The following is a 26,369-nucleotide window of genomic DNA, read 5'->3' as shown; positions in this document are numbered from 1 at the left end:
TTTTTTTCCCCCCCGACTATAAATTATCCTTCCAAGTGGGATTATTCAAGACAAAGCACTTGGTCTTACCACTAAGGAGGGAGATAAAACAACACCTGATGAAAAATAAGCTCAAGTTTGAATGAACTATACCTTGATAAGGGTAAATGGTCATATTAAGATGCTTGTTATTTCCTCTATATACCAGTGGGTTATTTTTACACACAGTGTAATTGTGTGTCAAATGTTTGTCATGATTTTTTGAAGCTGCTCCACCTGACACACTGACACAGTGCTAACGGTGGAATTTGGAAAGGCTTCAGTTCAGTTTATTCATTTATTTTAATTGTTCTCTTCTGTGTCTCTTTGGAATTACAACACTAAATTGTTTTCCAATAAGTTAACTTTCAAATGCTTTTCATATTATTTTGTCTAACCCCTTGTATCTAACGCGACTTCATGTGACTTCAACTTACCCAGAATCCTCAGCTGTGTCACAGCCCCATGCAGACCAAAAAACATCCAGAGTGGACGGGAGTTGTCAACGCACACCTGCATGCCCACATTGGTGCCGTTGTGGCTCAGGATGACCTCCCCTTCCTGGTTGACCAAGAAGCCCAGGATGTCACTGCTTTGGAGAGGAGTTGGCACACGACACACAGCCCAAAACTCCTTCCTGTCCACCAGAGCCTCTGGATTGTAGGGCAAGTCGCTGGGGCGCAGCACCGCCGGGTCACAGGATGTCACCCCGTAGGACAACGAGCCTGAGCGCGCCGGACTAGACTTGGTGACTTTGATGAAAACAGTCTCGCCGGTGTTCAGGGGCCGGTTGGTGAAGACTAGAGTGCGTTCCTCTCGTGCATGCTCAGATCGTGCCACCGTCTGTTCGTCCAGCGTCTTAATGTGGGCGCCACGCAGCTGGTGGAAGTGGAGGTCGCTCTCCAAGGAGGACGGAAGCAGAGAGGACTGCTGGGAGTTGAGGGAGTTCTGAGGTATGGGGCAGGCGGAGGAGGAGGAGGCCGAAGCCAAGTGGAGTGTGTGGCGGTGGGAGTGAGTGTGGGTGGGGCGTCCGTCCTCCTGCTGCAGGTTGAGGTCACACAAGCTGACAGACAGACGGGAGTCATCGGCTTCACGCAGCAGAGAGGAAGAACGCACTGTGGTGAAGGAGCGTGGGCGCAGGCAGTCGGGAGGAACAATTTCACTGTCTGGAAAGGGAGGGAAGAGAAGAAGAAGTGGGACAGAGATGAGAAAGAACAGCAGTTAATAGCTGTCTTGCTGTGTTTTGCTTTGATTAGCAATCTGCCCAAGGCCTGCAGGGATGAAGATTGCAGTCAGCTGAATGCCAGTAGTGAGCACACAGTTCTAAGAATGGCTGAATCTGCAGCAAGTCTGACAACAAGATAATCATAAAAAAAGAGAGCACTTTTACTTCAGTTGCACGAGTTGAACGCGTTGCAGGATAATTCCAATTACTCAATGCTGCGGCAACTGAGTGCGTCAGGAAGTGCGTTTAAAGATAAAGAAATAAAAGAAAGTAGTCAGTTGCTCATGTATCTGCACTGAGCTGAATCATCAAGTTTAACACAAGAAAGTGCTGTATGGTGTCATTTAGCCAAGAACAAATGACTTTCGCGAAACCAAACTCAATACATGTAGGATGTGTTTGTGCATGTTAGTTCTGAGTGTGCGGCTGTGTGTTCTTTACAATCCATATTACTGTATCACTCTACAGAGGTCCAATAATATCAGCCAATACATGTCTCTAATAGCAGGAGTAGTAACATGCACACAAACACACACCAATGACTCCACCTCTGATAAGCTGCCATCAGGTTGCTTACAGTCTCATCCTACACCTCAACACAGCTGCTCAAAATAACACCTCCAAATGTGCCCCCCCCTCACCCTCTCTCTCTCTCCCCTACCTAAGCCCCTGGTCTGATGGCAAGGATAAAATTAGCCTGCTGTCTTGAGAGAGACCACCGTTACCCTGAGTGGGCTGTCTGGGTTTGTGTGTGATGTATGCACATGTGTATTTGTAGGACTGACAAACAGAGGAAACAAGAGACAGAGAAGAAGGATAAAATAACCTCTTCTCCCCCACAGAGGAGGTCATGAAGATACTGAGAGACCCCTACTCAGTCAAAGTAAGAGGTGGAGGAGAGCAATTGAGACAAAAAGAAGTGTGTGTGTGTGGGGGTGGGTAGTAGCCGGGGGCGGAGGATGAAAGACAGTGAGCAGCCGCTGACTGTCTCTGGAGAATCTCTCCAGTCTTGGTCAGCTCTGGGCCCCTCTATCTGACCAGGACCTGAGAGCCTGACTCCAGATAAACCTCTTAGCCTCAATTAGCAGGGCTGTGGGACAGGCTGCCCACCACTAACTGTAAACTGGAGCAGAGAAAACAGAACAGCCAAGCCTCTTATGATGCCCCCCTCTCAGCCGAAAGGGACATAAGCCAATATACTGTCTGAAACGTAAAGAATATGGCATGTGTATTTGGCTTGTCAGTACAGACATAACTTAATTTTCTGGCAAATAATTACATAAAGTTGTAAATTAAAAAGAATGAGCAGAGGTCTCTAGTGAGATTAACAAGAAATGATGAATATGTATATACAAGGGAAATACAAGATTGTGTACATCAAAACATAAAGAGAGAAGCTATTTATGACTCTTGAGGTGCATTCAGCCATAGACTGGATAATAAATAGTGGACAGAGCCACCGTGATGTCACCCACTGGTTTATGGACTCATTATGAAGCCTCAATTTTTTTGGAGAGGTGAGCATACTTGGCAGAAAGAGTGGAGGTGGGGAGGATATGTACTCCTACAGTTCTACCCTGACTGGCTACAGTTTACTAAATGAACACTGAGGAGACACAGATACTGAGGAACACTTGAAACTAATGACTGAGACCATAAACTCATTAGGAAACTGTTTACTGAGGTCATAAATCAAGTGAGAAGGATGGCCATTTTCTCATAAGCTTACATACAATCAGACTTCTTTTTGAAAGCGGTGGACTGACGTTCATTAGAAAGAATGCAGATTCAAGGTACTTCAGAATTGACTTCATTTTTCGTTATTACAATATTCACAGCCAAACTAGTCCTCATACCATAAACCTCTGGTATCATTACATGTGGGAGATTCCTGACTTTATATTCTGCAGAAAACTGAAGAAGAGATTTCTGAAAGAAAAGTCTGAAAAATGAATTTAGATTGTGAGAAAATACTCAGACAGTGACAGTGGCTCCTCTGACTCACAATTTGACTTGATAGTTTTCGATTCTGTCCTACGGAGACTTTCCATCAGTATCAAAGCAGTAAACACCCAGCCATATAGATGGTCATTTCATGATCCAAGATCCAAATCCACATCTTAACTAAAACCGTACCTCTGAAGAATTATACCTTAGTCATCTACAGGGACAGTGGCTGACATCAAGTATCATGCCGCAACTGTGTTCAACTGAAGTAAAGATGACAGCAATCTCCGGTGTTTGATCCCCTTCCAGTGACATGTCTGATTCTCTGCATCATCAGTGAAATGCTGTCTGATGAGCTCTTGTACATTGTTATGATGAGATGTTATCACTGGTCCCTCAAAGTCATGTCAGCCTTCAATTAATGTTAGCTGCTAACCCTGAGCATGGGGCTCTGTGATTAATATTTAATGGAACTAAGGCCTTGTAATCGCGCTAATTGATTTTTCAAAGAGGCATAAAATGGGGAAGACAGTGCCTGTGGTGCACAGGGCAGCTCTCAGAGACTGCTAATCAACCATTAAACACCTCTGTGCTCAGAAGTGTGCAGCAGTTAACTGTAAGTCCCCGAGGCTGGCTGAAGATGACGAGCATGCCAGCTCGGATTTCATCTACTATTTCCTCTCCTTTAAATTCACCCTGATGGACTCTTAGCCTCTACGAAAACCCTCGCCAGGACATAGAGGCTAGGCTGTGGAAATGAACAGAGCCTGTCAACACGTATGGCTGTTAAGTTGTAAGTGAAGAGCTCAATCTGCTACGTAACCCATTTCTTGATTTTACGCCATCTCCTCAGACAGAGAGCCATTTGTTGAAGGGAGACCTTTAATGAAGTAGAGAGACCTTAAAGTGGCTTGAGCTTCAAACCCTGCTCACTGGTGATTAGAGAATTCCTCTCCTTTGGCTATAAAGTGAAGAGCGGGCACGCCAACTGCTCAACCACAAACCGATTGTGATGCCCAGTCGTTTGCGACCCACTCGCTCCGAGATATTGGGGGATTTGAATGACATCAACAGAATTGTGTATGTGTGTCTTCCAGAACTGTCCATTTCTCTGCTGCCCATCACTCAATCGTAAATTGGATTATGATGGGATAGACTTTGTTGCAAGACCTCCGGGACATGTGGGAGGACTGGAGTTGCAGAGAGGATGATGACATGTCTCGGGGGATAACAGCAGTTGGAAGGGAGAACAGAGAGAGAGGTAAATCCAGGAAGGCAGGGATGGCTGCCTGTGACAATGCTGGATTTATGTTGAAAGGAGTCTGTGGACGTTTCCAAAGAGCCACAAATCATCTCTCTCTCTCTCTCTCTCTCTGTCACTCCGACTCTTAACTCAAAAGCTGAATGTGCGAACACAAACTCATACACACGGTAAATTGATTCCTCTAAAAAAAAAAAAAAAAAAAAAATATTGGCTAGTCTTTTATCAGCTATTTTCAAAAAGCTTCCTGGAGGGTTTATGTTCCTTTTTGTACTGGCTCCCTTTTCCTCTTCCTCTCTCACTTTTCAAAGAGTAGTCATTTCAAAGCCATATTGGCTTGTGTGCCATGCATTCTTCTTTTTGCTTATTTGTTCATCTAAGGCCGGTGAGACAGGGCACTGCGAAATTTTATGAAGCTTGTCGTTAGCATGGGGATGGAAAGAGGAAAGAAAGGACTGCAGACCATTTACCATGCAATTGTAAAAGCTTGTGTGCGTCTGTGCACTCAGCGTGTCTGTTTGCGACCTCACCAGCTGCTGCCCGCTAATCGTGGTGCACCTGCGTTTTTAGCTGATACAATCCCTTTGTCCTATTGGTCCCTTTCAAATCCACCACTCACAGATGCCCGTTCCCATTGGCTGAGGCCAGAATTTTGCACTCTGAAAGCAGCCTTTAAACAGCGAGTGTGTTCACTACTCTCTCACATTGAGGCCATGGAAGATGCAGCTGCTGACACTGAGACTGAATGGGTTGGAGAAGGGGAGGATCATCACCTGATTCTTCACTTTTGATTGAATTTTTACCAAATGTAGCACCTGTTGGGTCGAGCTATTGATTAATGCATACATGCGAGTTACGGTCAGCTCTCTCATTGGACTTTTCAAAAACTGAAACCTATTTGGCTTTCCTTTCTTTCCTCCATTCCTCCTCGGAGGGTTTTTTGATTAGAATAATTAAGCACCTGTTGGGATAATCCATCACAAATACATGGACAAGGGTAGGGGGTGGAGGGAGAATGGCAGTGCATCTATTTTGGCTCACACGGGCACTGGCTCAAGCTGTAAATGTTTTTGATTAGGGAATAGCAGCAAAGCAGGTTAGCTAATGCTGTGTATGGGGAGGTTGATAGAGGCAGAGGCTGGCTTAGTGGCTTTGCTAGCCTCAGTAGATGAACGTGCCAGGGGTTTGAGCCAGTGTTGGAGCGGGGTGGGGGAGGGTGGTGTGGGGATTTACTAAGCCTCACGCGCACAATCTATCTCACAGAGCTTATCTTTATCCATAGTCTCTGAAGGGTTTCATCTGATGTCAGCAAAGGTGCTGGGACTAGAAAGAGAAAATAAACAGAGAGATCATAGAGTGATCTGAAAGTGAAGAGGAGAGGAGAGAGAACTGTTCATTTGGGAACAGCTATGAAGGCACAAGGTAGAGATGACATGCAGGGAGATTTTGTTAGGAAAAGATAAGGGGGACAACATGGGGCCGAGTGAATGAGAGAGCGAGATATAAAACAGCTAAGTGAAAGAAAAGGACAGAGGGTGAATAGCAGAGGCAAGAGATGGTGTCAGAAGGGTCTTTGTCCTAGATGTTTGGGATGTTCTTTATTCCCTGGCCTTGGCCCAATCCCTGCTCCCTGATCCGGCTGGGCAGCTTTGAACCCGGGGCTTTTGGAAACAGCAGCAGGCTCCCAGGGTGACACATGGCCATAAAAAAGAGCCAGGCAAAATGCCCGCTAAGTCACAAAAGCCCTGTCCCTTAGGTCATCGACAGAATTCGGCATGTGCTGCCTCTTCTCTGCCCATTAGCATGGCAGGGCTTCAATGTTAATAACCTCCCTCATAAGGTTCTTATATTAAAGCCCCCCCTCCCCATTTTATTCCTGTGCTCAAGCATGGAGAAAGGCTGATATAAGGCTAATTATTTATTACTGGAAGACAACTGACTCTCTCAACACATGCAAGTCAACAAACTGGCCCTTGGCTCTTACTCATATTTATAGAAAACTGGTTCAACACTTAAAGCAGCACTAATTCATAGTTGTGTAAAAAGGAAAGTTCAACACACAGAGTTAACACCCATGATTCTGCAGTTCCCCTTAGGTCATGCAATATCTTTAAGGTCATTGTTTTTGTTTTTACCATATCAAGTCTATAAGGTTATAATATGTTGGTGTTTATAGGTTATAGTGCTTAATTAAGAGGGAAAAAATTACAGTAATAGTAGTTTAAAGGTAGAGTGTGTGCTGTTAGCAGTTTCTAACGGTGTGGTTGCAGATTGCAACTGACTGAAACCCTGTCCTAAGGAGGCAGACTCCAAAATGTCTTTAATCATTGAGGAGTCAAAGTTGAACCAGAGTCAGCCTGTAAAAGAATAAAAGAAGAAGAAGAAAAAAGAAGAAAAAAAGATCCAAGTTGTAAAAATGATCCAGGTTGTAATAAACTGAAATCATACTTTAAATAGGAGCACAATCACAGCCCATGAGTAACATGGCTGCCTCATTTTTATATCATTTTTCCGATCAAGCACTCTGGTGGCCATTCACTTGGACTGTGTCATAAAGGAACATTCATAAACCTTGTGATTCTTGCTGTCATTCTGTCTTGATTTAAAAATGTATACAGTAAATAGTGGCGTTGATTCCCCTGGCGCTGCTTCAGACGGTGAGCGCTCTTTGATGGCTGGATGTTTCAGAGGATCTTCACTAAACATCATGCTTTGAACTATGGGTAAAATAACGTTTTATTACCTCAGGGAAAACACACAGTTGAGCAAAAACAGGAAACTTGACATAAATCTTGATGAGTGATCCATTGAATTTCTTACTACTGATAAAGCTCAAAATGGAATTATGTTACTAATGTCACCCGATCAGTCTCTTTGAAGAAGAACTGATTGTATTGGAGTATCCAGCCAAAGCACAGTAATTTAAAACTGATTCTAAATGCCAAATCATACAAACTCAGTTTATTCTTCTTGGCCTTTTGAGCTCGCTGACCAAAAACTTTCATAAATTATACACAGTACTCTTGAGCCAAGAAACACAACATTGCTAAATTTGCTTTTCTTGATGTCTAGAGGACTTTACAGCACTACATTTACTATATTTCCTAAATGAGTACAAAAAAGTTAGATTTACACCAGCTCGTCTGTTTTGTGTTTTTTGGATTGAGGGCCTGTATGAAGAGTCAGGGTTTATAAGTGCTGCTATTAACTGGGAAGCTCAGTCCTGCCAAGTCAAACACCAGTGCCAGTCAAGTGCACACGATAATCAAATCATCATTTCACTGAAAGCAATCGGTTTCTCCCAGAAGTATGGGAACCGTGGTTCATCTCTCTGTCTCTGTCTGTCTCTATATGAGCTGGACAACACAACAAACAGACTTCTGTCATTCCAGATGACTTCATGTTAGTGGAGTCCTAGGAGTAGGGCCAGAGCAGAGTACACAGGGGGCCAAAGCACAGTCTGTGACCAAAAGTGCAATAACAGAAATTCTCAGTAATTTAATTTTTAAAACCTGTAGCCCGAGAAAAATGAAAACTTGCCTTTTCAATTTCATTTCTTTTTTTTTTACATTATATAACTCTAGAAGTGTTTGTCTCTCTGAACACTTTTGCAGTTTAATAATTGACTTGGCTTTAATTTTTTTCATCTGATTCCTTGATAAGTGTTGCTCATTTCCATTAGATATTCAGTACGTTTTCATGGTAATTAGTCTCTGTGTAGCTGTGGGCTACAGAAAACATTTCCAACTGACGTGGGAAGGGAAAAGCAAACCAAATTATACCACTGGTGAAGGTTGTGCTAATCCATCTCTCTTTATTCTCACTCACACTCTCTTCTGTCCTCTCAATGGTCTTTACACCAACAACAAGCTAAGGCTAACATCACATTTACATGTGAGCCAACACCAGACCAACTGGTTTAATCCAAATTTCATATGTCATTAATACCTTAATACGATAATGCTCTACAGCCTGTTCTGATTGAGTTGCTAGTCATGCATAATAATCAAGTCTGAGAGGTTTTGTAAGGGGAATGCTGTAATATTATTTGTTCCAAGAATCTCCACATGTATAACAGTATTCAAAACTCCTGAAAGTCTTGTTCTTTGTATTGAGTGTTGTTAAACTGGAACAGACTTACATCTCTTGGTATTGGACTTCAGCGTATTCAGTGCTAAATCCTGCCAGAAAAGGCCTGCATTTCATTTTGACACCTAGAGAAATCACACTCATCATCATTTACACCTGTAAAATCAGCAAAGGTAAACCTCTACGCACATGTAGGTGCCGAAGCCGCTCATCGACCAAACTATCAAGAAAGCTACACGACAACACATGTCACACGTCATTTCTACCACAGATGGCATCCTTCACTCCCGCCTTACCAAAACTGACATGTAGTGTCAGGTTCGAATAGGACGACCCTGCCTCACAAGCTGATGGTCTGTCAGAGATAAGCCAGCTCTTCTAACATGTCTTGTGAAAGATGATAAACAAAGAGTGGGGCCTGTCGCGCCTTCATCCATCAAGCCTTCACACATTGTTTTACTCTCACTGAGGCGCTTGAGTTTCCAGGATTAGTTTTCCTTTCACCTAGCCCACATCTGTCATCTTTACACAAAAGCACATTTCTACAATCAAAGGTGATTCGTCCTGCAAAACAAACTGTGAGAGGTCACATAAAACAGAGAAGCAGATTGTGCTAACATATATGCAGAAAATACACCATACAGACACAGGATGAGAGCCAGATCATGCTCGTAATAAACTGTCCTCATATTTTCTGGTTGACGTGATAAAAATGTTGAGAATTTTCTCTCGCTGCCAAAGTTATGCTGTCAATCATCTAGAGTGACAGCACAAATGTTGCTTTGTGATGACACAGTGGGACGTCATTTTTCGGTCAAGAGCTACCACGTAATTTGATTCATTACCTGGGGACATTTTCTCACAATACATCACGCATGCATCATCCCACAGACTGCAAATGCAGTTTTCCTGCTGAAATACAGAGATTGCCCATCTTCCAGCACACTATGTTTTGTATGAACTAAATTAACTGCTTTGCTTCTTTCTGGTGACAGCTAGATTGGCCAAGTCCTTCTCTGAGTCAGCCTGGTTTAGAGGTGTTAGAAGCCTCCAGGCTTTGCAATCAGACTTTATTCTCTTGTCCTTCAGGGAAGCCCCACAGAGGGCCCCTCTCGATTAAAGCTCCACAGTGACTGACTCATACAATCCGAGTCCTGCTGGCTTCACAACAGCTGGAATTGCTCAGTTACTCAGCCTCCTTCCCGATGCAGGGTAAATTTCTGTTGTGCGCATGTATGTTTGTACGTGTGTCTAACCTTACGAACCAGGGCATCGGTATGTATTAAACAACCTTTTGTTGGATTTCAAGCCTATGGGGACAGCTTCAGTTGCCTCAAAGATTATCCTGCTAAACCTCTGAAATATTGTATTTGCTCAGTTCAAGGCCAGGTGCAGTCAATCACCTGCTACCTCAGGGGCCAAGAAGAGACGTCACAGCATGTGACACCTTTTGTCTGAAGCAGACACATTTAAAAAAATAAAAAAACGTGTTCAAGAATACTTTTTGTATTTGTTAACAGAGTCACTATAGATGTTGTGTCATTTTTTTCTGTCTCACTTTCATTAGTGGGTTGGTTTCAAATAGTGAAAACACTAAATGAGTCCTGTTCCCATTCTTCTTCTCATGATATACACTATGTCCCCTGGCCATTCCTGTGGGACGGATTATCACATGATACTGCACTGCTCCTATTCAATCTTTACAATCAAAGTTTTTTCACCTTGGGGTCATCTGTCAATCGTCTACACTGACCTCAGAGCAGCCTTGGGATCCTGAAGAGATAACACATCAAGAGACAAAGGCATAATGACTCGTGGTAATAATGTACATGCTGAGTTCACGTTTTGCTGTGTAGCCCCTAAGTGGCAAAAACGGGTGGAGACCAAAACCAGAATTAAAAGAGAATGAATATTAGATTTACATTCATCAGGTGGACACATCTCCAACTTGACTACTGTCATTCATCTTCTAGATGTGTAAATAAGCAACTGTTTGCTAAAAACTTCACCATGCCAACTTGACAGTGTTGTTTTTGTGAGGATTAAAATAACCAAATCATGCTTTCTGCTTTTTAGTCAAGTCATTCTTAAATCCCTCTTTTAGAAGTGACATTTTTAACAAATGAGCAACTGAACTGAAGACAGGCAGAATGGCTGATTTGAACAGGGGGTGGGAACTGCTTCTGAAGGTGTGTGCATGTTTGTGTGTGACACACTCCCTCCTAAATGGAGACACTAGAGACACTACCAGAGGCCCCCTGCTAATTTACATTATGAAAGGGCTACATACACAAGCTGAATGAGATGTCTTTGAGTGAGAAACTTAATCCACCATAGAATTTTAATTCAGTCTTTATGTAGCAAGGATTATTATATTTCCAAGGGGGCACAATGAATAATCTCTTTTGCTGAAAAATGCTGAAATGGAGAGAATATAAATGTTATTGATCCTAGAGGAGAAATGGGGTCATCAAAGCAGCAAAGAATAGAGCTGTACAGTGGAAAGACAATTTTAAGTGAGAATGTGATAAAGAATCTAGATTAAAGCACGAACAGGCTTAAAGATAAAATATCTGCAATTGTAACAAAACCTTTCTCAACAACAGCTAAAGTAAAATTTGTTCCAAAATGGCTATTTAAGTATTTAAGATTCAGCAGGAAGACAAAAGAAGAAAGACAATCCAGTATTTTTACTATTCTTGCTGCTATATCTGTTGCCTCCCAAGATACTGGATTAATTGAGAATCAAAGACTAGGCGGAAAGAAAAAACAACAGCTCCTCAAATGCCAGATAAAATAAAGAGTGAAAGCGAAGGAAAGGCCTCAGATGTGAAAGCCTAGGGGCTTATCTGAGGACAGGGAAAGGTTCATGGAGCGTTGCACACAGAAACCTGATGCACAGAGCTGACACAATTGGCCATTTAGTGTCAAAAAGAGCTGTGTCTAGTCTAGATGATGTACTTCTATCTCAACCTTCGGTAGCGTTCCACCCCTCTGAACAGGCCCCTGTTAGTGGGGGCAATGTCAGTTAGTCGGCTGCCTGAGGAACAGGAGCATGGCTCTGTGGGCAGCCCTACATATGGCCTGGTTGTAAGATGACAGTGGAAATGAATTAAGTTGGGCTAAGGAGAAGCCCGTTTTTTGATCGAATTGATGCTTGGAGCAGTGTTTCAAGTGGGTCAGATGTTACTGAGAAAGACGTATTACAGAGACTTCAGTCAGAAAAAACCTTGGAGTGCTAAGCTCGACAACTGGACCTCTGCCATGTGCTATTTGAACCATTTTCTGCATGTCCCTCTATCTGATAAGGTTGTTTTATTTTCAACTGCTAACAGTAACGTAAGAACAGACTATGCTGACTATGGCTACAGGACTTATGAATCAATGACTTGTGAAGTGACACTGGTCATGAGGGAAGAGGCAAACACACAAAGAGGGAAAAAGAATATGGTTTACCCTCTTACTAAAGACACTAAACATCCACCCACACCAGCCTGGAGATACCAGTGTCAATCAACACAGTGCACAATTACAATCAAATGTGCTATCTGTGGACATGTGACCCCTGGTCTATTTTTACAGCAGCAGAAGGGATGACAGCACTGCACTGACTCTCCAGGGAAAAGAAATGTGTATACACATTCTCTCACATCAAAGCATGGGCCACACTATCCTGTGCTATGCCTTTATGGTATGCATGTTAAGCTACCTAGCATACCTTGATAAAGCACAGCAACATTGCCCCGCTGCTTCTGTGTAAACATGGGGCATGGGGGCAAAATATTGGTCAGATATAGATAGCCTTGTTCATTGTTATTCCATTATTCATGGAAGGCTTAACTGTACACAAAGACAGGAATGGTAACCTCTAGAAAGGGCTTGTTTACAGTAAACAGCACTTGTGATGACACAAGAAAACCTGCTTGAGGTAGGTTTGAGGTAATCTGAAAATACTTAATTGCCCATTATGAAAAAATAGCGATGACATAGATGGCAAGAATGAAAAACTGTAAGGACTGTTAGTGATACTTTTGCCAAATATTGTACCACAAATTACAGAACTGAAGACTAGCCTTGGAAAAAAAAACGACCAGTTTTGTCAATGTAAGCTGAAGATTATACTGGGAGGACACCAGTCAACTGTCATGCTCAAAAACACCGTGGGCCAGATTAACACACTAAAAGGCCTTGGGGTCTTGGTCTCAAACCTAGTTTGGTGATAAGTTATGCATAATGTAAGCAAAGCAAAATATTCAACCAAAATATTAAAGTTAAAAGTAAATCTTGACACAAGGCTCCTCTACCAGACAGGGCCCTAGAGGATAATTCTGGTTTAATTCAACCTGGCATATTTCCTGTAAATGTGGCTATTGTGGTTCTACAGGTCTTGCTAACTTTGCACTCGCCACTTCCATCATAAAGATTCAGGTAAACAAGGGCTCAAAACAACATACATGAGGGAAAGATGTGTGTTTATTGTTCTTCTTAGGACAATAAGCAAAAAACTTTCTAAATAAACACATTTTTACACAAATCATTTCAAGTGCTCGTCTCTGAGTTTAGCTGAAAGTAAACACAAAAAGTAGCTGACTAGTACAGTCATCATACTTGTTTGGAAATCTGTGGGAGGCTTGGGGAATTTGCCCTGTTACATAATCTGTTGTTTTGCTTATTTCCTCAAATCTTTAAAACAGATCGAGTGCAAAGTTAGCACGATCCATAGAGCCAAGTCAGCCAGATTTACGGGAAGCATGCCGTGTTGAAATAAACTGGAATTTACCATTTAGATTGGAGTCTGACATATAACCTTATCATAGTGTTTGATACACCACATTATGTGCTATGTCTTTAAACCCATTTGCCTGGTTGGTAATTTAGCTGTGCATCTTATATTTCTTCAGCCATCTTACCTAGCAGTTGCACTCCGCGGGTCAGACCGTAAACATCAATGAGGGCCCAGAGGGGCTCAGCTGTGCGGACTCCACTGAAGAACAGCATTGGAGTTGACTCGTTAATGCGGTAGAAGACTCTGCCTTTCTTGTCAACCCAAAAGCCAATAATGTTGCCCTCATTGGCAAACTCTTCAGGCAGGGCCTTGGCCCAGAAGCCACTCTGGGACACCAGGTCAGGGCAGGCGTACTTGGGGAGGTTGTCTGGGTTTATCCTGGAAGGGTCTTTGGAGGTGAAGCCCAGGCGTAGAGCCCCGCTCCAACAGCACTGCTTTTTAGTAATCTAGGAAAAGGAGTAAAAAATGTGGTTTTATTTGTATTGTTATGAAAATTTTTGATTATTTCTAAGAAAAATGACATAAATAGCACAATGTCACTTGACATGATGTCACCACTCTCAATGTCTACATTATATTTGACTTCACAGTGCAGTGTAGTAGAGTCCTCATCAGGGAACTGCACATTTTAAATACAAACCTAAGATAAAAACAGTACAATAGTTTGACAGTTTAAAACACCCAGATTTTAAGGGGCTCAAGTGCTCTCCTCTGACATAAAATACCTTGAGGCGGACTTGCTCATACAGCGCTACAGGCCTGTTGCAGAAGGTGATGGCGTTGCAGAAACTGGCCTGCCTCTTGACTGTTTTCTGGGCGAGGTCCATGACAATTTGGGATCCCTTGGCATTTGGATGGAAGAGAAGTGGACTGATGGGAAGGGGCCCACCAATGGTGCCACACTGAATTGGCAGGCATCTCTTGGGTTTGTGGTGACATCGGTGTGACGTGGACGGGAACGGGCCACCGAGGGAGTCTGAGGCAGAGACAGAAAGACAAAGCACGGAGAGATGAGCTTTACCAAGAAACAAAAATGTCCCAATTAGGAGCAGAAGGTTAGGTTTAGTCGTCATAATTAGTGTCTGATGTTTTTGTTTCACATCATGCATCACAGAAAAAAAAAACCTAGGGTAGTACTGCATAGTCAAATATTTCTGGAGTTCTGGAGCAGAGTAATAAGCTAATCAGTCATAATCACATTGGGCCCTGCAGGGTGAAAAGCAAATCTCCATGCAGGTCAAGACTGCAACACATCCAAGACAGAAATTCTGTTCCATATTCACATGCCGAACTTTTCTAAAGTCTAAGTTGGTCCAACTGTGAGCCATTTTGTCACCACAAGTCTTTAGCAGAAGCCACACACTGACTGGTAGCATAATCCACACCCAACATATTAATAAAATGATCTATTTATTTGGCTAAATTAAAATTAGGGCAATTAGGATATTATTCTTGTATTAGAAAGATCAACCAAATAATTCCATCACAAGATCCTAACAAGACTAAATATGATGTATCACACTCTGTCACGTACTTCATCCCAAAACCCAGCAGTTGTCTGGCTGCTTGCCAACAGTCAATAAGACTTGCAGAGGAAGGCTCGACTGACTTGATAATTAGATGCATGGGCAGTAAATGTGTCTGAATGGAGTCTGGGTGAGAGAGGATGAGGGGGTATGACCATAGCACTTGAACAGCTACTCAAAACAACATGCACTGGAGCAATTTCACACAATTTCCAGAGTTGGTAAGTGCCAGATTGAAATGCTTAAATTAGTATTCTGAAGCTGAACTGAGCTGAATGGTTTTGACACAGAATCCTAAAAAATCCATCATCTGATACTCTTTCAGTACGTTATGTATCATCGTTCTGGGATGTTAAATGATTTCCAGAAGTTTCAGTATTTGTGTTTGAGCATTCCAGCATTTTGCGGTCAAGTGGTTTAATTTATCTTTTTGTTGTGCCCACTTTCTCTCAAGTTGTCTGCTCAGTCAATTCGTGAGCTACTCTTTTCCTCAAAGATTTCACCTGGATATTTTGCATCCAGCGGGGTTTTACTTGTAGGTCCACAAAGCAATCATACTAGCAATAGCAATTGTGATTGCAGGTTGAGAGATGGAGGAGTCCAATTCCTTACTCAAAGCACATCTCCCAGCTGTGTTGCATTATGGACTATTCAAGCTACTGTCTGTGGAGAAATCGGCATGTATGTCTCATCTTTCACGGATTTCTCCCTGTATAATTTACTGGCAAGAAAGCATAAATACACAAGCATAAACATCAGCAAAAACTGATATTTACCCTGATGTATCAGTTGATGTTTTTCTCCAGTGGAACTGAGTCAGTCATGCTGGACAAATTTCAGCACCAAATGTTTAGCCACCTGTCTATGGGAAAAAGGATTTGCAGACCAACAACATTAAATCTTAAAAAGATATTTCTGCTTCTAAGACTATTACAGTGGTTTGGAGTACTGAGGTTTCACTCCACCTTAAGGCAGGTGCTGGCTCACAAAAATCAATAACTGTAACTGAAAATGGGCACAGTCAAGTTTATGGTGCTTTGGAGTTACCCTATACATAGTGTCATATTCACCGTTTGACAAACAGATGAAAGCTAGTGCTGAGGCGGCAGCAGATGTCCTGTGGAGTCCTGATAAGACCTTGCAGCAAGTATTAAAAAACAGCTCACTTTGTGTTCGCTCTCTTTCTTTGTCTCCCTCTTCTCCCACTCATCTGTGTTTATCCAGTAATGACCCTTCCAGTTTTTCACTGTGTAAGCGTGTCTACTGTTCAATCTGGCCCCAAACTAACAGCGTCGTTGAGGCCTTTTGTCTTAGGCTGAGCCACAGGAGAGCAGTTGTTGAATGCGGTGCACATGGTCCTAGGCAGATTGAGCTGAATGCATTACCAGGCCCTGAAGAGACGCAGCTGCTGCAGAGAGATGTGTGAATTCATGTTCCTTAGCAACCCGACGTATCTAAAGGTCTCGATAAGTGCACTCTTTCACTCCGTGGCTATCAGCTAGGATACAACAGATGTCTTTTGTTTACTCAGACACAACAAAATGATATTTATAGTCTTGGATCATAGCTTTTTGAAACTTAGCTTGTGTTGAGTCCGTTCAAACAATGGAGAGTAACAGTTGCTAGAGTCACACCAACATCCTTCTATTCAAATCACTGACATTAATAAGGTGGACAGAAACATACACAAATGAACATGCAGCACAAAGCTGCCATGGCATAGACCAGGTACAACACCATGTAGCACGGAGCTCGTAGCACAGCGCTAATTCTACTGCTTAGCTAAAAATGTTGGGGTGGAGCAGAAAATGACTGTTGTAAATGTAGGAGAGTGGGTGCTTCCATGATCCTTGCAGCTCTTGGGTTATATCCACATGGCTGAATGCATTTATCGTAAGTCACTTTGGGTAAAAGCATCAGCTAAATAGTACTGTTGTTTTCCTGAACATGGCTTAAAAGTACTTTCTGTGGGTGGGAAAAATGTCCCCCCCCGACACACACAACCACAACCACACACACACACACACACACATTGCAGTTGTACTATTAAGATTCAGTGTTTACCCTTAAATCAAATGCTGTACTACTAGGTTATTAGACAAGCAGCCTCGAGCTTAACGGCTGGTCTCAGTCATCCAATTACCTCAGCAACACAAAAATCCTGCAGTATGCTCATGTCCACACGAACCCGAGATGTGAACCCTCAATGCTAAAAGGCTTGAAAACGACTCCTGTTAACCCCAATCTGACAGCTGTCTTTTGAAAACCACTGTTTGTGCACACAGCTTTAAGAGTGTTATCTGGGAAAATGTAGATACGACAGCCTCACAGGAGCCATTTTGCCAAAGGTCAAAGATGTGTTATTATGAACAAACAGAAAGCAAAAACCTTCCTCAGCTCACGAGTATAGAGGTCCTTAACCAACTAATAACACAAACACGCACTCGACAGCCCCAATCCTTCATCACAATACACACGTTTGTATGCGGCTAATACCTGTCATACGCCAATGAACATCTCTGTGGGGCGGTAAGCTAATCTCTCAGCAGTTCATTTGCTTGCCGATGGTGAGCGAGAAGTGAGCTGTGTGTGTTCTTGTGTGTGTGTGTGTGTCTTTTTATCTAGAGTTGTGAAGTTGTTACTCACTGACCATCAGTGTCATAAGTGTCACCATCCAAATAGGATTTTATAGATGGGAGAGAACAATTCAAATATTTGCTCAGTATTTGGTAGGCAAATGACTTCCTGGTTCTGGGGAACAACTGACTGTAAAATCTATTCTCCAAATGAAATGTTCTCATAAGGTAACAGTTAAGCAGTATTATATGGAATTAGGCCACATATTATTTGGAAATGCTTTATGCTTGGTATATTTGAAATGTGTGTCAAAAGATCTAGGAGTGAAAGCACTGTGACATTTACAGGACATGGTGAGTAGTAAAAGAGAACTGAATAGCATATTGATGGCATAGTGAAGTAGTGAATCAATGTAAAGGATCGACACTATTCTCTAACTATTGTGTATTGTGTTTGCAAGCAGCAAAGTGCCTCCTATGTATACTGAAACAAGTCTAGACTAGCAGCTGCAGATATTGTTGACCCACATCTTCACCTTCCATGTCTCTCACTCTAAATGTTTAAGCCATTTGGGAATTATGCAATCATGCGGACTAGTGTTGAGTAGAACATAAAATAACTTACATGTACAGATGTAGCGTAAATTATGGTCAATGTATACTGCAATTTAGATCCATTACAAAAGCAATCATTATTTAACGTGGACGGTTGTGCTGTAATTTTGTTCTCTCGGACTCAGTACACTCATTATGAGCTCAGTATAGATAGTTGCACAAGTTTCCTCCTTTACAAGGTTACCAGAGTAAAATGTTACTTTTACTGCTCAAGTTCTCTATTTGGTTTTGTTCTCCATAGATCTTTAAAGTGTCATTTACAACACCGCCAACAAGCCCAGAGGGCAATGATAAACAACATGTTAATGATGTTTACTCAGCAGTGTGTGGATGATGTATTCAATCCCACTGACTCATGACAAAATGGCATTTGAGGCTGATGTAAAACCTACTGTGAAATGTAACACGCGATAAAAGCGACCATTAATCACACACATTATCATTTGGGTTTAAAAATACAACTCAGCCAAGATGGCTTTAGATTCTACACGCACAGAAACAGAAGCTCGCAGCTTATGTAGAACAACCTTCACGGTTTAGTTCACAGGGTATTACATGTCCTGTTTTTACTGATCTCCAAAGTTCATCGCATGTGCCTTTATACATGTGTGACAGACACGGGCCGAGTGTGTGAAACCCAATAGGTTGTGGCTCAGTGGAGACTACTACTGCGGCGGTCATAGTAACTGTAGCTCTAGCTGCTATTCTACCTGAGGACATTCATTACACGCTCATCACTGATGGTAACCGAAGGGCTTTTGACGTGCTGCTAGGCAACACCATGACAAATCTCTTGGTTCGGTTTTGATGCACTGAAGGATGACTCGTACCCATGGTAATGTTGCATGGTGGGGGGTTTCCATAATGACACCAGTCAGACCAGCATCAGGTGATCCTGTAATTTAAAACTGTTTATTATAAATAAGCTGCTATTGGGTTGCAGGTTTTTTGCCTTATCATAGCCTGTATTATATTCGTAAAAACTACTAGTGGCCAGCCATTTTGTTTTAATTAGTTCATTTATCCAGACATTGTCCTCATGTTACCATTTTTTACTTGGTGCCCAGCAGCAGATTGATTTGTCAGGCACCTTCATGATTTCAAAGAATGATAAAATGTTTGCAGAGAGCAAACCAAAATTCGAGTCCAGTACTTCCACAGACTGTGCTGCCTCACCTCCTCTCAGCCCATCTTTTTTGCTGGAACGTACATTAGGTCTGTTGCACAGACCACCCCGGTAGCTGGCACAGTCTGTGAACACATTGGATTTAAATGTTGGTTTCGGTCCAAGCAAAAATCTTATCTGTTCTCCTGATCTTCCATGAGAACAACTACCCACTAATATTTTAACTTCTCCCTTGATAATAATACAGTAGAGGCTATGGGACTGAATCACAAAGTAATATACAGAGCACCACTGATGTCTTGACTAAATCGAAAATGTTTTCAAAAAATATCTTAACCAGTGAAACCTGTCAATCACAACTGAGTTTCTTTCCGTCTTCAAATTGCTTGTTTTTTTTGTGGCCAGTAGTGGATATAAAACTTCATATTTAAGAAGCTGTAAACTGTAAATGCGTGAATAGAGCTGCAGTGATTAGATGATAATAATGTAATTATTAGTTGCAGCCCTGGACTTTAAAAATTAACTTCAGACTTTAATTTTCTGTCCCCCTGTCCTAATCTTTTCAGCCTGACTGTAATACTCTTCTACCTGACCTCTAATTTTCTAGAAGTTTAACTCTACTCTAACTTGACTGATCTTACAGACAATACTCACACAGAGGCCATTTTCCTCTGATGTGACGCTTGGCGCAGAAATCTCAATCGTGGGATAATGTCATACTGTTGTGCTCCTGGCAGCTGTTGTCTAACAGTAGCTAATAGGTTATCAGATGTGTTGCTTTACATTGAAACATGGCCCAGCGTGTCTCTCCAGTTTGTTCTTGTCCATTGTCTTTTCAGTTGCTGATCAAATGGGAAGCGATGAAACGATAACGATTTGTCAGATTCCCTAAAGCCCTAGGTGAACTCAATCTACTGGCTGGTTAAGAGAGAGTATGGCTGGCAGAAATGATAAAACATATTTACAAAATATGGTTATGAGCAGTTGAAACTAACCAGTTTTTACTATCTAAAAGAATCTCTTTCCTTCCCTGTGCTTAGCAACTGCAGAGACAATCCGTTCTCAATAATTCACACCATGATGACCTGGCAGCGAAAGGTGAGACAGCGGAGATGATGACATCACCCACTTCAGCCCACTAGTCTTCCCACTGTTACTGCATTTTCTTCACGAGCAGGATTACACAACACTAATCAATAAGTAATAATACTGCAAGGCTGCATACAGTGGAGGACAATGTAATCCAATGAGGCTTCTTTGGCAGTGAGAGAGAGCAGGCTGGTGGAGAGGCGTAATGATATGCAGAAGGTATTGACTGAAAACAGGCAAGGTGCTATTCAGTACTGGCTGGAAGTCATTATGTGGGAGCTGCCTTGAAGGTGACCTGTCATGAGGATGAGGATAAAAGGCTGGCTGCAGATACACATGCACAAAGACGCACATGCGCACGCACACACACACACACACACACACACACACAATTTTGCATGCTTACTGGACAAACAGGAAGGTTAGGTTTGCAGGGGACCTACCCCCTGTGTGTTGATGTGGGTGACAGAGCACACTGCCTTAAGTCAGCTGTATGAAGAATGATGTGGACGACAGTGACACACACTCTTGACAATGCCACCTGACCCTGAGACATATGTTTCTGTCACTCCACAGCAACTGTCCACGCCTGATTAAAGCTATGTCTGTCTAGCTCTTGCTCTCATACACACAAAGAGAAAGAAAAAGAAGAAAGAAATATTTTCAGTGGGGGTTGGTTGCTTGGATGCTGTATTAACTATCCACTGTCTTTATTTGGCATTCAGTATCCTGAGGCATATCCCATGACATGAGATTTCATCTGATTAAAGGAAGTTAGGAAACTTTACACTGTTTTGTGGCATTGCTTCAGTGCTCAGTCTCTGCTTTACATTTGGTTGCTAAATCAAATTCACACTGAACGCAGCCAGACGCTCCATCGAATCAGCCTGTGCAGGCTCAGACACTGGCCCACTTTCAGTCAATCGGGAGTACAGAAGTGGAGCTCCCACACACTCGGCAGACTCAATTACGCAACCGACTCAGCTAACACCGTTTGGATGTGCTCTGGTGCATCACACCTGAGAACAACAGACTGCAGAGGTGCAACTTTCGAAAGCATAATCTGTTCCTGCGTAAGTCTCACCATTCTTACACCTACAAGTTTTATGTCATTTTACGTTTTAGTTTTTTGGTGGCCGCATTTCCTGAAACAAGTATAGAGGAAAACATCATTGTAACGATTCATATTATGTTCCTGTGGTTTCTAAAACTTGAAAATCTGTTCTAAAAAGAAGCAGCAGAACCAATCAAATGCTTTCTATCAGTGGCTGTGGGTCACCATAGCAACACTTGTACTTGAATATTAGATTCAGTTTAACCCTCTTTTCTTCCCACTGAGTTTAACAGACTCTTTCTGCTCAACTGTAAACAGTTTTTCTAAATTTAAGTTAGCAGACAGTTTTACCAAATATTTCAGTCGAACTGGTCTAATCAGGGTGGTCAGCAGCTGGGTTATGAAAAACTGGCTGTTGCTATGGATGTTTAACATCCAGTCACATCACTCCACTGGGAGAAATCAGGTCAGGTTTGTTTGTTTGACAGTCAGGTACCTTACTGAAAACTGAAATGTGTTATGACTTCAGCTCACTTTGACAAGTTAATGTTTATGTCACCATGAATTAAGTCTGAATTATCTACTCTAATAAAATACTCTTGTAGGCTAATCACCTTCTGAATCATTAATATTGAGTCAAATTACTGATTCCTTTCCTAATTAGTGATATAATACATAGTATAAATTACAGAAACCTTGTTAGTGTTGCAGAATATGTTGCAAAGATAGTCAGCTCACTGTGTATTTTATATAAAGAACTTAGAATGGGCCAAATATTCAACGCCAGTTTGATTATGAACGAAGGTAAAGGAATGTTAATTCGCTGATATGTGTAACACATCAGTGTCACAGAATAAATTGGACAAACATCTCACCACTGACAAAATCATTATTGTGTCACTTAAGAGACAGTATTTTACAGAAGGTTCGGGAAAAATTACTAAGGATGAACTAACATGCATAAGACCATATTCTGTACTGAAGAACAGAACCAGTGAAGGAGGGAAATGTTTAATGTTAAAAATGTTTGGTGTAGATGCAACAGCTACATCACGGATGTCTGGAGAACCAATTAAACGAAGAAGCAACAAAATTGCCAAACTTGTCCACATGAAGTAATGGCAGCAAGTTGCAATGGCAAACTATAAAAGGTGACTGTAGAGGCGCTTTCCTTTCTTTACAAGGTGATTTTGATACAGACCATTCCCTGAAAGCTGTGTGGCAAGGCAACCGCCTCAGTCTAAGTTTAGTTGTTACTGGTATTATGATAAAATGTTAGAGGGAAAAAAAAAACTTGGACGACTTCCAGTGTTTATGTTCTATAGAAGGGAATTACCCATTATATGTACAATTTTACGGTACTAGCTCAGATCTGCATCTTGTCAACAAATACCTTCAGAAATAAAGGGGCCCAGAGTCAGGGAAAGATTACAACAGCAAATGTTGGCCTGATAAAGGGCCCTCAAGAGATTCGATTCTGTATCAGAAAACTGTTTTTTAGTAGGGTTCTTCGGTCTTGTGAAAAATACACACTTATTAAACTTAAATGATACCTAAATTATGTCTGAATCTTGTAAAACTGGCCATCTAATACAGACTGAAATCAATACTGCATCGGTTCTGAAGCACCCTACCAGTTTTTAACAACAGGAGCATCACGTTGTGTTCCTGTTGTTAATATGGTAAGCCAATAGGTATAATTAATCAGGTAACATCTGAATGGACACACCTTACAAAAAGTCATGTTGTGAGGAGTCTGACCTTGATCCCAAAGCAAATGAGCTATAGCCACCTCCTCCTGCTGTCTTAGTCTGTCCCTCTTTAACTAATTGGATTAATCTTGGGGCTTTAATTAGAACGATCAGGTGGTCGAAACCAGAAGAGGCTGTAGAACACGGACTTAACTCCCATAGGTTCACTTATACAGCATGTCACATAAAATCAATGAGAATTCTATAGAAACAATGAGTCAGTAGAATCATTTTGCAATGGCAGAGAGAAAGGGGACCACTTTTATTGTAATGACAAACCATGATGGGAATTTTTGTTTGTCACTACAGGGAGCATCACACAAGACCCATAAGGCCTGAAGCTGGCCTACATTTTACCCTTAAACCTACACAGAAGTCTACACAGAACTGATGAAGCTGTTTGGATTAGCAGCGAAACGTCTTCAAGCCTATCTTCACAGTCCAGACGCCTTGCTTTAACTCTTTGAGTGAATGTGACCTGGATGACTGAGAATCTCCACAGATATGAAGCTACAGCGTTAAGTGACAGCACAGCAAGTCCCTCTTATCCTACTTCAAGACCAATTCAAACTAAATGCTTAGCATTTTGCAATCTGATTAGGTGTTATAACCAAAAATCATCACGTGAGATGGATGATTTAACCTTACTGCTAGCATACATACAGCAATAGGAAATCAATTTATCGATTTAAAGCACAGCTGCACACACACAGACACACACACAGAGAGAGCAGAGGGAAACCCCGCAACTTTCCATCCTTCACTGAAACTGACATGTCCACGCTCCTGAGCACTATATACGCTCTATATAAACTGTTTACAACAGTTTTAAATGCCCTGTAGGTCTTCGTTAGAGAGCGAAGAGGTGGTGTTTTCTTGCATCGAATTAATCAAAAGACAAGTGAACAACGCTGGGCGTCTCGAGACCCCTATTCTAATTACCAGAGTGACGTAACTGTGACCAAAGAATAGGCTATAATGGCAATATGGTACCTGATAACACAGACACTGCTAGCTAATACTCGCCTATGAATTAAATACTTAACCATTCTTTAGAGCCACATGGTTAATGCTGGACTGACGGGCCTAAACAATACAGCGTATATATTTATTTCTTACCGTAAAAGGCATTTCGCGTTATCTGGCCACCCATTTCTTTATTCCTGCAGAGTGCGTTTATCGCCTGTATGGATTATTCAGATGCTCTCGTGGCACAGTCCAGCGTTCGTGACATGATTGCACATTCGCATCCAAAGGCAGCCTATCGCTTCTTTCCTCCGAAAAGATGCAAACACTAGACACAGAGACCCACACCTCCTTCTTGTGAGCGCACGGATCCGTAAAGGCAACTCCCCCTCCCATTCACCGAGCGCTCTCTCCGCCTCGGGTCCCACTCGCTTACACTGCTATTTACATAAAAGGTGGAGACTGGCTGAGCCGTTTTAACGCTGTCACTGCCGCGCGGAGCTGCCACGACATTTATGGAGCACGCGCTGGGGAAGTGACTACGAGGAATATACACAAACATTTTAGCTTTTGCTCAGCGAATGCGTACTGACCTGCATACAGTGTCCTATTGTAGTCAATTAAATGGACACATGGACGAGACCGTGCTGTATATAATTCCGCATAGACCTTTTTTGTTTTGTTTCGCTTAAAAAATAAAGGAGACACGAGGCTAAACATGGAGCCAGAACCTCAGAGAGCAAGTGGTCACATTCCCTGCTCTCACCACTCACTCTTTCACCTTACATACTTCTTTATGTGCCTCAGGCCCCTGGCAGACAGCCTGGGTGACCCCTCAAGAGTCAGGCCTGTGACTTCAGCTGTCATCACGTAGGCCTATCCGTGGTGACCTCACTGCCCTCTCAGTCTCAGACACCACCGTGTTTGTTTTGCGTCTCAAACCGCAGGCGCTTAGTGACACTGCGAACAACAAGACGAGGAAACGTTGAATTAAATGTATGAATTAATGGAACAATGACCAAATTCAATATTTAGGCTTGTGCTTTTAGTAGATATCAGATGAGCACAACAGGCAATCTGAGGGGGAATTCCATCTAGGATGACCAAAATGTAACCCCGCCCCCCCCAACCTGCCATGTCCCCCTCTCCATCCCCTACAGCAGAGTGAGTGCAGTCTAGTCTGCCTGACTCATTGATCCTTAATCTGACTGAAGTTTGTGCAAGTTTTAATCTGTGGCCCTGACTACGACTATGTGAGGTCAGCAGCCTAACTGTGCTGTATAATCGATAAATCCATAGTGCTGTCTGTGGTGCACCAGTAGCAGATGGATTTGGAATTGTGCTTTTTTTTCTTTCAGTCTAACCCTTCTGTCAGTTTAATATTGGATTTATATTATTCTCTATATACTATGAATACTCAGTTCTACACTGTATTTTAGCTCATGTATACAGCATAGAGCAGTGTTACCTTCATGATCAAAGGGACGAATAGCAACCCATAGCAGAGAGGATCACAGACACACTACTGTCTGTAGTGCTCCTATAATATTCCTAACATTTCTATGCTCATACTCCCAGTGGGTGCATGACCCCTAAAAAAAAACCCAAATGAACTGTTGACACCACTCTCATACCGTCATATATACCACCACAGCTAGCAGCCATTAGCCAACCTGTATACCAGCACCTCTAATGAGTCAATCAGGAATTTCCCTTGGTATCTAAGGCTGTGAGTTTGACCCCTGGGTGACGCAGAATGAACAATTTATACCTAATTCAGTCATAGTGCTGGGTACCTCCTGCCCTGCATGTTTTAGATGTCCCTCTGTTCCAACAGACCTGATTCCAATGATCAACTCGTCATGAAGCTCTCCCTGATAACGACCCATTTATTTGAATCAGGTGTGCTGGAACAGGTAAACATCTAAAACATGCGAAGTCCCAGGAGCAGGACTGAGATACACTGATATAGATGCATGATTTCAAAGATTTTCTTTTTATTTAAACAATTATAGTCTGGATTGATTTGCTGATGGGCTCTCATGTATTTATTATAACCATGTGTGAAGCCACCTCATAACTCCTGGTGGCTCAAACCTCTAGAGCTCAACATGATCATGATGTGCCACTGGTGATAAAAGCTGTGAGTTCAAGACCAAGGTGCTGTAGAGTGAACATTCATACAGGCAGTGTGGTGTGTGAATTAGAGACATGACTTCAAGATTGAAAAATTCTGGTCCAAGCAGTTCTGCTGATGGACCCTCCTATGTTTCTCATTTGTTTTCCTCATCTCATTTTCATCTTCTTGCTCTTCTTCCATCTCCTTTCTCTTCAAAATGT

General features: G+C 42.2%; 1 protein-coding gene across 4 annotated transcripts in view; it reads right to left on the bottom strand.

Annotated features, from left to right (window-relative positions):
• The window catches only part of neurl1aa (neuralized E3 ubiquitin protein ligase 1Aa), a 37,205-nt gene extending 12,215 nt beyond the window's left edge, over positions 1-24,990 (bottom strand). The window contains exons 1-5 of one of the 4 annotated variants that reach the window (XM_046401540.1): positions 24,183-24,603; positions 19,220-19,294; positions 14,052-14,302; positions 13,451-13,772; positions 456-1,184 (exon numbers count right to left, since the gene is read on the bottom strand). In XM_046401540.1, coding sequence (XP_046257496.1) covers positions 456-1,184; positions 13,451-13,772; positions 14,052-14,302; positions 19,220-19,294; positions 24,183-24,216 — 1,411 coding nt within the window. In that variant the 5' untranslated portion in view covers positions 24,217-24,603. The other 3 variants (XM_046401560.1, XM_046401531.1, XM_046401550.1) reach the window with 3 other exon arrangements.
• Positions 24,991-26,369: the final 1,379 nt, after the last annotated feature.

This window comes from Scatophagus argus, chromosome 2, assembly GCF_020382885.2.
Source record: "Scatophagus argus isolate fScaArg1 chromosome 2, fScaArg1.pri, whole genome shotgun sequence".
NCBI lineage: Eukaryota > Metazoa > Chordata > Actinopteri > Scatophagidae > Scatophagus > Scatophagus argus.
This window is presented reverse-complemented; position numbering and strand designations above follow the sequence as displayed.